The 17,900-nt window shown below is 38.8% G+C and overlaps 1 protein-coding gene across 3 annotated transcripts in view; it reads left to right on the forward strand.

Moving 5' to 3' along the window:
- Positions 1-16,836, forward strand: part of IPO7 (importin 7) — a 60,679-nt gene extending 43,843 nt beyond the window's left edge. For all 3 annotated transcript variants that reach the window (XM_054242049.2, XM_002755029.7, XM_009007649.5), the window contains 12 exons: positions 61-226; positions 975-1,135; positions 2,293-2,421; positions 4,648-4,714; positions 4,795-4,920; positions 5,701-5,798; positions 6,665-6,760; positions 7,532-7,752; positions 7,850-8,055; positions 10,199-10,405; positions 12,344-12,460; positions 14,694-16,836. In XM_054242049.2, the coding sequence (XP_054098024.1) occupies positions 61-226; positions 975-1,135; positions 2,293-2,421; positions 4,648-4,714; positions 4,795-4,920; positions 5,701-5,798; positions 6,665-6,760; positions 7,532-7,752; positions 7,850-8,055; positions 10,199-10,405; positions 12,344-12,460; positions 14,694-14,791 (1,692 nt within the window). In that variant the 3' untranslated portion in view covers positions 14,792-16,836. The remainder of the gene's footprint in view (positions 1-60; positions 227-974; positions 1,136-2,292; positions 2,422-4,647; positions 4,715-4,794; positions 4,921-5,700; positions 5,799-6,664; positions 6,761-7,531; positions 7,753-7,849; positions 8,056-10,198; positions 10,406-12,343; positions 12,461-14,693) is intronic.
- The last annotated feature ends 1,064 nt before the right edge of the window (positions 16,837-17,900 follow it).

Genomic DNA, 17,900 nt, shown 5'->3' on the forward strand with positions numbered 1-17,900 from the left:
ATTAGCTTGGGGGAATTTAAGGCAAGGTATTTACACTAACTCTCTGTATTTTTACAAAAGGCTTGCTGGGTGCTTCACTATTTTTGTGAAGTGAAGTTCAAAAGTGATCAGAACCTTCAAACAGCCTTAGAGCTAACAAGAAGATGTCTGATTGATGATAGAGAAATGCCTGTGAAAGTGGAAGCTGCCATTGCCCTTCAAGTATTGATCAGCAATCAAGAAAAAGGTAAAGGATTTGTATGTCAAGAAAAGTGAATGTTGGCCAGGTATGGTGGGTCACGCCTGTAATCTTACCATTTTGGTAGGCTGAGGCAGGAAGAATGCTTGAAGCCAGGTGTTCAAGACCAGCCTGGGCAACATTGCTACAAAAAATTTTTTCAAAATTAACTGGACATTGTGGCATGTACCTGTAGGCCCGGCTACTTGGGAGTCTGAGGCAGCAGGATCACTTGAGCCCAGCAGTTCAAGGCTGCAGTGTTCTGTGATTGCCACTGCCCTCCAGCCTGGGCAACAGAGCAAACCCCTGCCTCTTATTTAAAAAAAATAGTAATGAGTGTCTTTATGCCTGATTATAAAAAGGCATAATCCTAGAAACTTGGCATACTTCCTTTTTTATGTGAAAGTACCTTTTTTTTTTTTTTTTTGAGACCGAGTTTCGCTGTTGTTACCCAGACTGGAGTGCAATGGCACGATCTTGGCTCACCACAACCTCCGCCTCCTGGGTTCAAGCAGTTCTCCTGCCTCAGCCTCCTGAGTATCTGCGACTACAGGCACGCACCACCATGCCCAGCTAATTTTTGTATTTTTAGTAGAGACGGGGTTTCACTTTGTTGACCAGGATGGTCTCGATCTCTTGACCTCGTGATCCACCCGCCTCGGCCTCCCAAAGTGCTGGGATTATAGGCGTGAGCCACTGCGCCTGGCCGTGAAAGTACCTTTTAAAAAAGCTCATTAATATACTCTTTCTCTTACAGCTAAAGAATATATCACACCATTCATCAGACCTGTAATGCAGGCTCTTCTTCATATTATAAGAGAAACAGAAAATGATGACCTTACCAATGTAATTCAGAAAATGATCTGTGAATATAGTGAAGAAGTTACTCCTATTGCTGTGGAAATGACACAACATTTGGTATGTTGTTTGAACCTATCATTTTTGCAAGCATTTTAATTTAGCTCTCAGTATGTTCCAGATTGTGTCACAAGTGGCTTGCCTTACCTTATAGCAGCGGTCCCCAACCTTTTTGGCACCTGGGACCGGTTCTGTGGAAGATAATTTTTCCACAGATGGTCCGGGGAGATGTCTTTGGGATGAAACTGTTCCCCCTCTTATCAGGCAGTGGTTTCTCATGAGGAATGTGCAACCTAGATCCTCTAATGCACATTTCACAGTAGAGTTTGTGCTCCTATGAGAATCTCTGGCAATAATACTCACCTGCCATTTACCTACAGGTCCTAACAGGCCATGGACCGGTACCAGTCTGCGGCCTGGGGATTGGGGATCCTTGCCTTATAGCAGATACTTGATAGACATTACTGTATAGCACATAAAGCCCTTGACAGACACTTAACTTACTTAATTCTAACACAATTGTGTGTGAGAATTATTCTTGTTCTACAGAGAAAATGTGAGATACACAATGGTTAATTACCTAAGCTAGACAGGGTGGGGGTAGGATTCATACATGAACCTTCATAGTAGTTGTTTTTTTTTAAAAAATAAATAGAGATGGGGTGTCACCATGTTGGCCAGGCTGGTCTCGAACTCCTGCCCTCAGGTGATCCACCCAAAGTTCTGGGATTACAGGCGTGAGCCACCGTGCCCGGCTCATAGTAGTTAGATGGCTCAGGCATGACCATCTGTGAAGAGGCCTGGAATGCTCAAAATAATCAATTGAATATTACAGAAGATCAATCAGTAATCCCCTTGATGATTAAATATACTTTCATTTGGGCGTTGTCAAGTGCTAATGAGCAATATTAATGAAAACTATTCAAAATATTAAGTACTTTTTATACCTTGCCTCACTTAGTCCTCACGCGTTGTCTATGAAGTCCCTGAAGTAGCATGCAGAAAAGGTCAAGAGAGGTCAAGTAACTTGTTTAAGGTCACCCAATGAGTAGACCATTTGATTACAAAGCCTAAGCTCTTTATTATCATTAGTCAATTTGGAGACATTGATTTGTTGTGGTATCCCAGTGAGAACATTCTAAAAATTAAAAGTCTTAGACCAAAACATATTTATAATGTCTCAATGACAAACTTGAGTTATATTCTCTGTAATCTAGGCAATGACATTTAACCAAGTAATCCAGACCGGGCCAGATGAAGAAGGTAGTGATGACAAAGCAGTTACTGCTATGGGAATTCTGAATACAATTGACACACTTCTTAGTGTAGTTGAAGATCATAAAGAGGTAAGAAGATTATCCAATGTTGCAGTTTTTCAAGCCATTTTATGCTTTTTGGAGGGCTGTAATATCTCTCTGGCTGTCTCATGTACCTTGTTAACCATTTTCCCTTTTATAAAGATAAGATTGGTGCCTTATACTTTAAGTTCTAAAGCATTAATAGAAGGAATAGGAAGCAAGTGTTTGTTTTACTGTCTTAGGGCCCAGGATTTTGGCTCCTCATTATGTTTTCTCATATCCAGAAGGATGGTGGTTCCCAGGAAAAAAATATTTTTCTTAGTTTTCTTTTTATTTGTTTGAAAAATTTTGGTGAAATATACATAACATAATATTGACAATCCTAATCATTTCTAAGTATATACAGTTCACTGATATTAAGTATATTCACATTGTTATGCAGCCATCTCTACCATCTTCGTAGTTTTCTTCTCTTCCAGTTGTCTTTTGGAAAAGTAACTTGTAATAATGGAATTTGTGTGTGTGTGTGTGAGTCTCACTGTTTCGTAGGCTGGAGCACAGTGGCGCGATATCAGCCCACAACTTCTGCCTCCTGGGTTCAAGCAGTTTCTCCTGCCTCAGCCTCCTGAGCAGCTGGGATTACAGGCATCTGCCACCTGCCTGGCTGATTTTTGTATTTTTAGTAGAGATGGGGTTTCATCATGTTGGCCAGGCTGGTCTTGAACACCTGACCTCAGGTGATCCACCTGCTTTGTTGGCCTCCCAAAGTGCTGGGATTACAGGTATTAGGCCCAGCTGCCTAATAATGGATTTTTTAAAATGGAATTATTTAAAACATACAGAAAAGAGTAAAGAACAAGAAAACTATAACCAATACTTTACCTTTATTACATTTTTAACACTTAAAATGTTTCTTTTATGTTAAGAAAAACTATTTCGGGGTGGGCGCAGTGGCTCATGGCTGTAATCCCAGTACTTTGGGACGCCATGTTGGGTGGATCACTGGAAGCCAGGAGTTTGAGACCAGCCTGGCCAACATGGTGAAACCTCATTTCTACTAAAAATACAAAAATTAGCCAGGTGTGCTGACAGGCACCTGTAGTCCCAGCTACTGAGGAGGTTGAGGCAGAAGAATCGCCTTTATCTAGGAGGTGGAGGTTGCAGTGAGCCAAGATTGCATTACTGCACTCCAGCCTGGGTGAAAGAGCGAGAGAAAGAGAGACAAAAACAATTTCAGATACATTCTTCCCATAGAAGTAATACTGCCATGAACTTGGTGTTTATAATTCCAGTGCAGATGCTTGTAATGTAATATATGTGTTATGTATAAATTATGTTTTCAGCAAGTTGCCTTTTGCAGCATCAAGTTTTTTTACTTAACTTACTGTGTTTTGAGACAGACTCTTCCTTTGTCACCCAGATAGGAGGGCAGTGGCACCATTTCGGCTCACTGCAAATTTTGCCTCCCAGGCTCAAGCCTCAGGCTCCCAAATAGCTGGGAGTCCAGGCACCCACCACCAATACCCGGCAATTTTTTGTATTTTTAGTAGAGATGGGGTTTCACCATGTTGGCCAAGCTGGCTACAAAGTCCTGACCTCAGGTGATCCACCTGCCTTGGCCTCCCAAAGTGCTGGGATTATAGGCATGAGCCACTGCGTGTGACCGACTCCTGCATTTTCATAATTGTTTTCGTTTCTTGAGAATGTTGTTTTTTCCTATTTAGGTAAATTAAGGTGGCCATTCCTCGTGTTTTTCTCATTGTAATGGTATTTCATTACCTTTTTTTTTTTTTTTTGAGGTGGAATCTGGCCCAGGCCGGAGTACAATGACACGGTCTCTGCTTACTGCAACCTCCACCTCCCAGGTTCAAGCCATTCTCCTGCCTCAGCCTCCTGAGTAGCTGAGATTACAGGCACCCACCACTGTGCCTTGCTAATTTTTGTATTTTTAGTAGAGACGGGGTTTTACCTCGTTGGTCAGGTTCGTGTCAAACTCCTGACCTCAGGTGAGCTGCCCACTTCGGCCTCCCAAAGTGCTGGGATTACAGGAGTCAGCCACCACACCAGCCTTCATTACATTCTTATCTGAGATCACAGTTTCATAATGTCTAAGTCATTTTAAAACAATGAACTTTCACAATATTGTGTGAAAATTTCACAATATTTCTTCACAATATTGACTATATTTAAGTGTACTGAATTATAGTATGCATTATCTTACTAAGTCATTCAGTGGGCTGTAGTTGCATATGATTTTTTTTTCTTCTCTTTTAGATAACTCAACAGCTTGAGGGAATCTGCTTACAAGTCATTGGTACTGTTTTACAACAGCATGTCTTAGGTATTATATTTCTGATTGTGCTAAGAATCTAGTGCTATTTCACATAAGCGTTTTACTAATGGCTCAGTTTTCTCTTTTAGAATTCTATGAGGAGATCTTCTCTTTAGCGCATAGTTTGACATGTCAACAAGTATCTCCACAGATGTGGCAGCTACTACCCCTTGTATTTGAAGTCTTTCAGCAAGATGGCTTTGATTACTTTACAGGTGAGTCAAATCAGCATGGAAATACTGAGGGTTTTCCCTGCTTTATTTGTAGCTTATCATTTGAACGTCCACTTTTGAATGTTCGGGACTGCTTCATTGTTCAGAAAAGTTATCAGCAAAAGTTAATGCTCACTGGTGATGCATGGTATTGATTTCTCTTATAAAATTTAGTTATAATTTTAGGTTTATTATTTGTAAACACACATAGATACCCACACACCCCCTTGTAATCTTCATATAAATTTAAATAAATGTGTATAATTTTTATGTTTAAATACAAAGAAAATCACTTTAATAATAGGTTCATTTCTGCATTTAATTATAAATGAATATATTTTAATTAAAAGTGAATGTTAAGGTCAGGCATAGTGTGTCACGCCTGTAATGCCAGCACTTTGGGAAGGCGAGAGATCACTTCAGTCCAGTAATTCTCGACCAATCTGGGCTATTGGTCAGACCCTGTTTCTAAAAAAACTTATAAAAATTAATTGGGCGTGGTGGGGTGTGCCCATAGTCCCAGCTACCTGGGAGGCTGGGGTTGGAGGATCACCTGAGTCCAGGATTTTTGGGTTACAGTGAGCTTTAACCTCAACCACTGCACTCCATCCTGGGCAACAGAGTGAGAGTGTCCCCCCACCCCCAAAAAAATAAAAATAAAAAGTGAATGTCAGAGACAAAATGGTCTCATAGATTTGCCTTTTTCTAAGGAAATTTTTCAAAAACAAAGATAAAGCATTTGTATTAGTAAAGATGTGTAACTGATGTTTTTTATTAATATAGATATGATGCCCCTCCTTCATAATTATGTAACAGTTGATACAGACACACTTCTGTCTGATACCAAGTATCTTGAAATGATATACAGTATGTGCAAAAAGGTAGGTCATTTTTATATATCAGATTTCATGAGGCTTCTGCTATAAAATGTATGAAATTGTGAAGACTCATGTGCTACCACACTGTAGTAAACATGGATCTGACAGAATTAAGGGCTTTAAAAATTAAAAGTCATTGGTCCCTAGATGCCACAGTTTTGATAATTTTGTGTGCCCTCTGACACGGAATTCGTTTTTGAATTTTAGAGTGCCCGGAGTTTAACTAACAGTCTTTTGGAATCAAAAGCAGGAAAGAATCAAGAATTCAAGGGATTTTTGAACAGTTTAGGAATGGATAGAGATGTTTTATAAAGGAAAAGCTTAGTGACTATGGGTTTATAAGAAATAGGGGATGAATGTCCCCTTCAGTTTTGGTTGGGGAAACAGTTAAACTGGGTTCCATCAATATCAAAGTCAGTGTCATTGGTCGCATTTGAATTTCTAGCAATATATCTGTTTCAGGTCATTAGAAAATGATTTGCTCCATGAAGTTTTTAGATTTCTTTCACTCATTTCTTTCCCCTCTGAACAGGAAGTCACACATAATTATCTAGTTATATTAGTCATTGTTTACTGCCAATTATATTGTTTATATTAATATTCTGGGAATAGAGATATACTATTTACATTTCATTTCCTGAACACTTAATCATTTACACTCATCTAGAGTTCACTAGCCTTCAAGTCCACGTTTATTTCTGTCTGGAGTTTGTAGGGCAACATTTGCTCTCAACAGGCTGCCTCTTCCTCCCTCCATATTAATTAAGATACTTCAAGTGATATTTGGTGGGAAATTGTTTATTTGATTCAGATATCTGATTTAAAGATTTCATGAAGCCTTACTGCAATTTATATTCTATGTTGATCAGGTTCTTACAGGAGTTGCAGGAGAAGATGCAGAATGTCATGCAGCAAAATTGTTAGAGGTCATCATTCTGCAGTGCAAAGGTCGTGGCATTGACCAGGTCAGTGAGGCTAATAATGATTCATAGTTGAGGCTTCATAGGGTAATCTTTTCCTTCCACTCTCTTTCCTCCTTTTTTGGCATTTGTTGCATATTCTGTATGTTTTTGTTTATTATGCCATCTAGACAACTAATATTTTTAGTTAAAAATATTTTATGGCTTCTTTGTTATCATGAAAAGTAAACTTTGGCTTAAGATTTTTTTAAATAGCTTTAGTAATTTCCATGGTCAGTTTTTGTTTGTTTGTTTTTTGAGTCAGAGTCTTGCTCTATTGCCCAGGCTGGAGTACAGTGGCACAATCTCTGCTCACTGCAGCTAGGTTCCTGCCTCAGCCTCCCAAGTAGCTGGGATTACAGGCATGCACTACCACACCGGGCTAATTTTTTCATATTTTTAGTAGAGTAGTAAAATATAAAAAAAAATATATTTTTAATATTTTATATTTTTAGCTTCGCTATTTTGGCCATGCTGGTCTCGAACTCCTGACTTCAAGTGATCTGCCCGCTTTAGACTCCCAAAATGTTGGGAGTAGAGGTGTGAGCCACGACACCCGGCCAGTTTTAATAGGAACATTGTGAAGCCATGATTGATATCATCATGAGCTTTTAGTAGCTCTAAAATTAGATTTCCCCATGCAGTGCCTTAGCAATAAATATTGGCCATCTGATGCTACAATAGGGTTAATATTGGCAACAAAGAAGCTTTTATTTTTAGAATAGTTTGTATACTATTAACTACAGTCTTAGAATATTTTGCTGTCTTTTTTTGTAGTGCATTCCCTTATTCGTGGAAGCAGCCTTAGAAAGACTGACAAGAGAGGTTAAGACAAGTGAACTTCGAACTATGTGTCTGCAAGTTGCAATTGCAGCTTTGTATTATAATCCACACCTACTACTTAATACCTTAGAAAATCTTCGCTTCCCTAATAATGTTGAACCAGTTACAAATCATTTTATTACACAGTGGCTTAATGATGTTGACTGTTTCTTGGGGTAAGTGACACACATTGCAATTTTATTAAATTTGCTTTGGGACGAACTCTGCTTATTTAAGGAAAGAAAACGGACAATCTCTTTTTTTTTCCCTTAGGCTTCATGACAGAAAGATGTGTGTTCTTGGACTTTGTGCTCTGATTGATATGGAACAGATACCCCAAGTTTTAAATCAGGTTTCTGGACAGATTTTGCCAGCTTTTATCCTTTTATTTAATGGATTAAAAAGAGCATATGCCTGCCATGCAGAACACGAGAATGACAGTGATGATGATGATGAAGCTGAAGATGATGATGAAACTGGTAAGTGATTTTCAACTGAAGAGGACAAAACTTGTTCCCTAGCCCTTCTCCCAAATAAATGTGGGATCATACCCAAATGCTTTCACTCACAGAAAGACTTACTATCTTCTCACTACAGTGATGAAGGCAGGAACTTGAGCTGTATCACCAACATGTAGAGCAGTTCAGATCATTTTAGTATGCAATCAACAATGGTTTGTTCATTTTACACATTCTTAGCACTATAGATACAAAGATGAATGAGATGTCATGCATTTCTTCAAAAGTTTTTTCTCTACTGTGGGAAAGGATTACAAAGCCAAATAATTCTGTATATAATAATATATTTGATATAGAGTGCTGAGTCCATTTAAGAGCTAGAGATTATAGGTCCTTTTAAGAGTTGAGGAAGTTTGGCCCGGCACGGTGGCTCACGCCTATAATCCCAGCACTTTGGGAGGCCGAGGCGGGTGGATCACGAGGTCAAGAGATCGAGACCATCCTGGTCAACAAGGTGAAACCCCATCTCTACTAAAAATACAAAAATTAGCTGGGCATGGTGGGCGCGCCTGTAGTTGTAGCTACTCGGGAGGCTGAGGCAGGAGAATTGCTTGAACCCAGAAGGCGGGGGTTGCGGTGAGCCGAGATCGTGCCACTGCACTCCAGTCTGGGTAACAACAGCGAAACTTCATCTCAAAAAAAAAAAAAAAAAAAAAGAGTCGAGGAAGTTTGTAAGGTGGCATGCATGCACCTGTAGTTCCAGCTACTTTGGAGTCACTTGAGCCCAGGAGTTCAAGTCCAGCTTAGGCAACATAGTGAACCCCCTCTTTTTTTTTTTTTTTTTTTTAAGAGTTTTGCTCCCATTGCCAAGGCTGGAGTGCAGTGGCGCGATCTGGGCTCACTGCAACCTCTGCCTCCCTGGTTCAAGCAGTCCTGCCTCAGCCTCCCAAGTAGTTGGGGCAGCAGGAACATGCCACAACACCTAGCTAATTTTTGCATTTTTAGTAGAGATGGGTTCACCATGTTGGCCAGGCTGGTTTTGAACTCCTGACCTTGTGATCCTCTCGCCTCAGCTTCCCAAAGTGCTGGGATTACAGGCATAAGCCACAGCACCCAGCCTAAACCCCATTTCTTTAAAAAAAAAAAAAAAAAAATATTGTGGGAATTACATGAGGGAGTTTTTTTTTTTTTTTTTTTTTTTTTTTTTTTTTTGAGACGGAGTTTTGCTCTTGTTACCCAGGCTGGAGTGCAATGGCGCAATCTCGGCTCACCGCAACCTCCGCCCCCTGGGTTCAGGCAATTCTCCTGCCTCAGCCTCCTGAGTAGCTGGGATTACAGGCACGCGCCACCGTGCCCAGCTAATTTTTTGTAATTTTTTTAGTAGAGACGGGGTTTCACCATGTTGACCAGAATGGTCTCGATCTGTTGACCTCGTGATCCACCCGCCTCGGCCTCCCAAAGTGCTGGGATTACAGGCTTGAGCTACCGCGCCCGGCCTTGAGGGAGTTTTTAACACTTAACATAGTCTTTGGCAGATGGTACTCAGTTAATACATAATGGAATTAACAGCCTTAACAAAGGTACACATATCATTATAGTTACTATTACAAGATTTATGGGGTTTTTGTTTTTAAACTGCTAATGATTTATGGTATTAATGTTGACTAAATTTATTGCAGACATCCATCCTCTCTATTCCTAAACCTAAGCATTAACTGCACTATAAAATTAAGTTAATTAAATGTGGAGAAGTACATTTTATCTATAAGACACTATATACTATCAGTGTATAAATTCATAAAATATTAAGAGAAATTATTAGAAGGGTTTCAACATAGATAGCTATTGCCATTTTTGTCTTTTATCATCCAGCCTTTAAAAAAAAATCTTACAAAAAGTTTGGTGGGTTTAACAGTAGTATGTTCATAATATGCAGTCCTTTTACAGATGTCTAGTATTAAGAATATATTAAATCATGGTTGGTTTTCTTGGACTCCTACGGGAATTTTCGTTTCTATTTATTGTTGAACATGTATTTAAACACCAATTCTCGGAGCTCTCTTGTCAGTTGTGACTTGTAATCTACTGACAGTGATTGAGATGACTCACTTTGTTCAGTAAAATATCTCATTGTTATAAAAGTACTTATATTATGACTTGGCAGAGGAACTGGGAAGTGATGAAGATGATATTGATGAAGATGGGCAAGAATATTTGGAGATTCTGGCTAAGCAGGCAGGTGAAGATGGAGATGATGAAGATTGGGAAGAAGACGATGCTGAAGAGACTGCTCTGGAAGGCTATTCCACAATCATTGATGACGAAGATAACCCTGTTGATGAGTATCAGATATTTAAAGCTATCTTTCAAAGTAAGTTAACTTGTTACATGTGGATCCATTTCATTGAACAAATCTGTTCTAGTCTCTATCTGCCCTTTAAAGGAGGAGGAGTTTGGAGGATATCAAACCTAGACTAGAAAAGGCTTGTTAGGCAATGTAACCAAAATTATTTCTAAGGTTGCCATAGTTTCTGAGTATTCTTTCTTCATCCTGTTACTTTACATTTAGATTGTAATATTGAAAGATTATAGGAAAATAATGTAGTTCAAACAGGTATACAGTGACAGTGCCTCTTTACTACTTCTCGGCCTCCCAGCTTTCCTTACAAGCAACCACTCTTACATGATCTTATAATTATTTTTTTCCTATGTTGTATGGTATGTTAACTAGTTTAATCTGTTGTTACTAAATTAGTACCTTTTGGCATAATCAAATTTTTAGCCTTAAAGGACTAATTTAATCCTCAGATTTTAGGATTATATATGCCTAGTATTCTGGAGCCACATAACAATCATTTACTTGATTTTTTTTTTTAAGACGGAGTTTCACCATGTTGGTCAGGCTGGTCTTGAAAACCCGACCTCAGGTGATCCTCCCGCCTTGACCTCCAAAGTGCTTGGATTACAGGCATGAGCCACCACGCCTGGCCTTCATTTACTTGGATTTCAACAAGGTATAACATCTGTCCGTGTTTTACCATTCACATTAAGAAATTAAATTGCCACTGTATTTAAAAGATCCTTTCCTCTCAGAGTTAATTACTGTTATATATATATCATTTCCTATGCATCGGGAACTGATGAATACATTCTCTGATAACCAAGGGTTTGAATCTTTTTTTTTTTTTTTTTTTTTTTTGAGACAGAGTCTCACACTGTTGACAGGCTAGAGTACAGTGGTATGATCTCAGCTCACTGCAACCTCTGCCTCCTGGGTTCAAGCGATTCTTTCTGCCTCAGCCTCCCGAGTAGCTGGGACTACAGGCGTGTACCACCACACCCATCTATTTTTTGTATTTTTAGTAGAGATGGGGTTTCACCATGTTGGCCAGGATGGTCTTTATCTCTTGACCTCATGATCCACTTGCCTCGAACTCCCAAAGTGCTGGGATTATAGGCATGAGCCACCGCACCCGACTGGGTTTTGAGTCTTCTAAGCTCATGATGAGGCAGTTTTGATGCAAGGTTGCAGAAGCACAAAGTGTTTCTGAGCTACATGGCAGCAAGAACTGACTGATATGCCTAACTTGCTTTGTCTGTCCCTTGTACTTTGTAGACAAACACCACATGTCAGTTCCTAAAGGATGGAGTACAGTGGTACTATTTTGGCTCATTTCAACCTTCGTCTCCTTATGCCTCAGCCTTCTGAGTAGCTGGGATTATGGGTATTTGCCACCATGCCCGGCTAATTTTGGTATTTTTAGTAGAGATGGGGTTTCGCCATGTTGGCCAGGCTGGTCTTGAACTCTTGGCCTCAAGTGATCTGCTTGCCTCAGCCTCCCAAAGTGCTGGAATTACAGGGATGAGCCACCTTGTCTGGCCTACTTAATGCTTCCCATTTTTCTTTTTAAATTTAGTGATTTGAGAATTCTAACCAAAGTAGCCTTGATCATTTTCAAGTTGCTTTAGCTCTGAGTTTTTTAAGATTGTTGGGTTAGCTTTATTCCTGAAGTCTCCCTAGTTTGTTGCTTACTATGTAAGAACTAGTTAGGCTCTGAATCCTTATTTGCTAGAGAGATGGCTCATAAGAATGATTAGCATTTTTGGAGGTATAAAGATAAGCTGTAATTAATTTTTATTCCGGTATATGTTGTTTCATAAATAAGATAATTTTAACAATTATTGGAGAATATAAAATAGATCAGAATTTCAGTGTCGGGTTGGGATAGAGTAGTAGGAATGGAATAGAAAAGAGCTACCAAGCTTCTCTTATTCATATTGTTTTCCCCTTGTTTTTGTTTTTTGATAGCTATTCAAAATCGTAATCCTGTATGGTATCAGGCTCTGACTCATGGTCTTAATGAAGAACAAAGAAAACAGTTACAAGACATAGCAACTCTGGCCGATCAAAGAAGAGCAGCCCATGGTATGTTAGTTAAACATAACTTCTATTTAATTAGTGACTTTTATACCTTTTTAAATTTTATAGGTTTTAAATTTTATATGATTTAAGATTATATAAAAGGTATAGTTGTTGCAGGTGATAGGAATTAACTAATCTGAGAGATTTAATACAAGAGAACTTAATTTTGGCTTTGGCTATAGTTTGCTTACTTTTTTTTTTTTTTTTTTTTTTTTTTTTTTTTGAGACGGAGTTTCGCTCTTGTTACCCAGGCTGGAGTGCAATGGCGCGATCTCGGCTCACCGCAACCTCCGCCTCCTGGGCTCAGGCAATTCTCCTGCCTCAGCCTCCTGAGTAGCTGGGATTACAGGCATGCGCCACCATGCCCAGCTAATTTTTTGTATTTTTAGTAGAGACGGGGTTTCACCATGTTGACCAGGATGGTCTCGATCTCTTGACCTCGTGATCCACCCGCCTCGGCCTCCCAAAGTGCTGGGATTACAGGCGTGAGCCACTGCGCCCGACCAGTTTGCTTACTTTTAAGTATAGTTGGGCCAGGCATGATGGCTCATGCCTATAATCCCAGTACTTCAGAAGGCCAAGGTGGGCAGATTGCCTGAGCTCAGGAATTTGACACCAGCTTCAGCAACGTGGTGAAACCCCATCTCTACTAAAATACAAAAAATTAGCTAGGCATGGTGCACATGCCTTTAGTCCCAGCTACTCAGGAGGCTGAGGCTGCAGTGAGTTGAGATTGCACCATTGTACTACAGACTGGGCGACAGAACAAGACTCCATCTCCAAGAAAACTAAAACAAAAAAACTAAATTAACCAGCCAGTCATGGTAGTGGTGCTTATAATCCCAGCTACTTGAGAGGCCAGGACAAGCAAATCCTTGAACCTGGGAGGCAGAGATTGCAGTAAGCCGAGGTCGAGCCATTGTACTCCAGCCTGGGTGACAAGAGTAAAACTCCATCTCAAAAAAGAAAAAGTACAGTTGAAGACTACTTTCAGTATGTGATAACTTTAGCTCGTGAGGATGGTTAGAAATTGCTATTAAAAATGTAAAATCTTGGTCAGGCATGGTGGCTCATGCCTATAATCCCAGCATTTTGGGAGGCCAAGGCAGGAGGGTTGCTTGAGTTCAAAAGCTCAAGACCAGCCTCGGCAACATAGTGAGACCTCATCTCTACAAACAACCAAACAAAATTATCCAGGCAGGTGGTGCATGCCTGTAGTCCCAGCTACTTGGGAGGCTGAGGCTGGAGGATCGCTTGAACCTAGGAGGTATAGGTTGCAGTGAGCCATTATTGCACCAGGCTACTCTGGCCTGGATGCTAGACTGAGACCAGATCCTGTCTCAAAAAAAAAAAGGAAAAACTTACTTTATGATGTTAATTAGCTCCCAGATATGACTTTTCATCTTTAAATGTTTCAGTATGCATTTTTTAAAGTACATTTTAGGTTATACACCACTGTTAATGCACAACAGTTATCTATAGACCTTATTTTTTAATAAATTTTTAAAGATCATTTTATTTTTTGAGACAAACCCTTGCTTTTGTCACTCAGGCTGGAATGCAGTGGCGCAATCTCAGTTTACCTGCCACCTCCATCTCCTGGTTTCAAGTGATTCTCCTGCCTCAGCTTCCCAAGTAACTATGATTACACATGTGCACCACCACACCCAACTAGTTTTTATATTTTTAGTAGAGACAGGGTTTCACTGTGTTGGCCAGGATGCTCTCAAACTCCTGAGCTCAGGAGATCTGCCCGCTTCAGCCTCCCAAAGTGCTGGGATTATAGGTGTGAACCACTGTGTGCCTGGCCAATTGTCTATACCATTAGCCAAACTAGCTTTATAGTCATAGTCAAAGAAGAGTTACTTTTATAAACAAGGCATAGCATTCTGAAGTATTTCATATTTTGAATTTGCCTGCATTTGACTTATGTGATTTTCTTCCTTTTAGAGATGGCCCTTACTGGTGTTTTTGACTCAAAATGGGGTTTTTAAATATTTTCTTCTTAACATGGGGAAGTGAAAATTGGTTAAGAAGTCTACAGCATACAGTAAAAGGGATTATATTCTCTACATAATGCATGCTCCCTCGCCCCTATACATTGGAGAAAACATGGACTTTGGAACTTCCTGGCCACTGATGATGGTTAAGCTATTGGCTTGTTTAATGTTTTATCAATATCTCCCCAAGTTAGTAGATGATTGAATGCCCTACTAAAATTCTATTTGTTTTCTAGAATCCAAAATGATTGAGAAGCATGGAGGATACAAATTCAGTGCTCCAGTTGTGCCAAGTTCATTCAATTTTGGAGGCCCAGCACCAGGGATGAATTGAGTTATCTCTTTCTCTCCGGCTGTGTGATTGTAGTGAAGAGCTTGTGTTCCTCCTAGTAGTGGTTCCAGAACTGGTTCATGTTATCTATTCTAAACTAATGATCAATAGATGGACAGAAAAAGCCAACAACCCCAGGAGATGGGACCTGATCATGCAACCTGGCACTGGAAAAGAAACCAGTGGGATTTTGTGGGTGGGAGGGGATGGGAAGTACCTTAGGGGGCGTATTTTCTTTATTTTTTGAAGAAAGTAAGATCCTGACTCTGAAGCTTCAAAGTGACACTGTGGAAATCTGAAACGAGGGGAGGTCAAGAAGGCAGCTTTTCTTTTTCTGAGGAAAAAATAGGCATGGGCTACAGGACTATTTAAAATGTCTCATTTACAGTATAAAGCTCAAAGGTAGATGTAATTTTTACACCTATGAGTATTTGTCCAATTTCTGTCTCTTCCTCACCATTGGGTATCTATTCTTTATATGTAAATAAGATAAGGTAATCTGATAGCCTTATTCAATTCTTCACTTTTCATTCATCATTGTTCCTATGTAGATTATTGGACATTTATTGTAGCACTACATAACTGATTATAAAAATCTGTAAATGAATTAGCACTTTCATATTGAAACAAGCCTGCTAGCCTATGTATAAAATAGCAAAATGTTTGCTGTTTATAAAAAGATGTAATGGGGTGGGGGGCAAGGGTAATTTCAAGTTATTAATTTAAAAATGAATTAGCAATTTTGTACCTGGTGACTTTGTGGTGCACTCACCTCTGATAGTGACTTGAATTCGGTATGTAAAAAGGGGTTAGTGGTATTTCATTGCTGCTAAAAATGACAACTCCCTCTGTGTGTCCTGTTTTTCTTAAAGCTGTCAGTGTACCAGTGGGTATTTGAATACCAGACCTTAGTGTAAAAAATAAGAAAGGTGGAATCTAGAGCATGTAAATTGGATACAAAGTTCTACTCTTAAAGAGTTGATCTAAGAGTATGGCTAAACATCTATATATGCAGTCTATTAAAAGAGCTTAATTCGGCTATTATGTCTTGATTTGATTGCAGTTTTTTCCTAATTATAACTATTTTTTCCTCACTGGCCTATTTTTAATACTCTACCTAGAAAGAGTACAAAATCACACTTTAAAAAATTGATATTTAACACTTACCCACTCCCCCTTCCCCATCTCTTCTACCCCTCTTGTTGATTGTGGTATCTGATCTTAACTAGGTAGGCTGAAGGCACATGGTTCCCTCCAAAACCACTAATGATACCACTGGAAAAACAAGCCAGCAAAAAGACAGTGTAGAGAGAGGTTGGCTTGCTTCCCTCTCTTCCTAACTGCATGTTGAAAAATAAGCCTTTATTGATCTTAAACATTTGTCAGATGAGTCATATATTGGGTTATTTTTTTATATACATGTATACACAAAATGTTTCAAATTGAAAAGCAACATCCTAATGGATCCAAAACTATTACAAGCTGTTGTCTAAAACAGATGAGAAAATTTATAACTGTAAAAACAAATGCACATACTGTTATTTAAAATGCATAATTAAGAAAACCCATTGGTGTTATGTTTTTCTTGTATACCAATAATTAAGCCACTATTGTTGGCACTGTTTGGTTTTCTATTTTAACACTGAAGGAGTGAAAGTACTTCCTATATTTATGAATTTACTACTAAAATCTTGGCAAAAAAAGAAAAAAAATTATCTAAAATGTGTGGGTGAAAACTGTTAATCAAGTGTTTCTACTCCCCCCTCCCGCGAAAGTTGGACACCAACTGTATACCCTAGGTTGCTTAAGGGGATTTCACTATTATATAAAATCGATAAAAATGAAGTAGTTGTATATATGCAACATTGTGTACAGAGGGGAGATAATGAATATTAAAGAAACATTCTCGTCTTCCTTTACCTTTTGTCCCCTAATACCTAGTCTACTTTTTAAACTTTCAGACTTCACTGCTTTTTGAATTCATAATTCTAATTTTCACTTTATTGTTAATGAAAAATCATATCTAATAAAGGTTTTAGTTATTCCCATGCACAGTATGAAAATTTTTGTTTGCTAAGGTTTTGTTTCAAGAAAATGTATTGCAATGTCTTTGAGAACATTTTTTATTGTCTCCTGTGTCATATAATCCAAACTAATCTCCATTTACATACCTTAACTTGGAATTAGACCTATACTTAAACTATTTAAATAGTGTTCAAATGATATTTTCTAATGCATCAAATATGTACCTTAGCTTGCACGATTTCCTTAACACTATAGTTTGCTATAGATCATGAATCTTAACATGTATCAGTTTCTAGATGAAATTGCAGGATTTTTGAAAAACTTTTTGAATGTATTTACAATATTCTCTTGTAATTAGCTGCATAGGGACTTTTTTTTTTTTTTTTTTTTTTGAGATGGAGTTTCACTGTTTTTGCCCAGGCTCACCAAAACCTCCAGCTCCCAGGTTCCAGCGATTCTCCTGCCTCAGCTTCCTGAGTAGCTGGGATTACAGGCATGTGCCACTGCACCTGGCTAATTTTTTTTTAGAAGAGGTGGGGTTTCTACATGTACGTCAGGCTGGTCTCAAACCCCAACCTCAGGTTATCTGCCCGCCTTGAACTCCCAAAGTGCTGGGATTACAGGCATGAGCCACCGTATCCGGCCTATTTTACCACAGCTTTTCCCACAATTTTATTACCTTATAATTTTTTAAGATTTATAGTACTTCTGATTTTGTGTGGATTTCAGTATTTTCTTAGTTAATGGCAGATATTAGCATAATCACTTTTTCATAAATGTAAGATATCTTTTTTTTTTTTTTTTGCTTTTTCAAAAAGCCTTTCTATTTATCAGTATTAAATAAAGGAAGTTAATCTGTTTCTCTGCAGGAAATAAAATGGTGACACACTGTATTAAGATAGTGACTGCTATACTCAACTCTGGAAGAGCTTAGAATACAGAGCATGAGTAGCAAAACCACAGCCTTTGGGCCATATGCTGCTGTTCAGTCCCAGATTTAGCCCCTGAAGCAAGCATAAAGAAAAGTTAATTAAAAATTACATTAATATGGAAAGTTAAAGGAAAAAATGAATTACATTAATATGAC

The sequence above is a fragment of the Callithrix jacchus genome, chromosome 10 (genome assembly GCF_049354715.1).
Source record: "Callithrix jacchus isolate 240 chromosome 10, calJac240_pri, whole genome shotgun sequence".
Taxonomy (NCBI): Eukaryota; Metazoa; Chordata; class Mammalia; order Primates; family Cebidae; genus Callithrix; species Callithrix jacchus.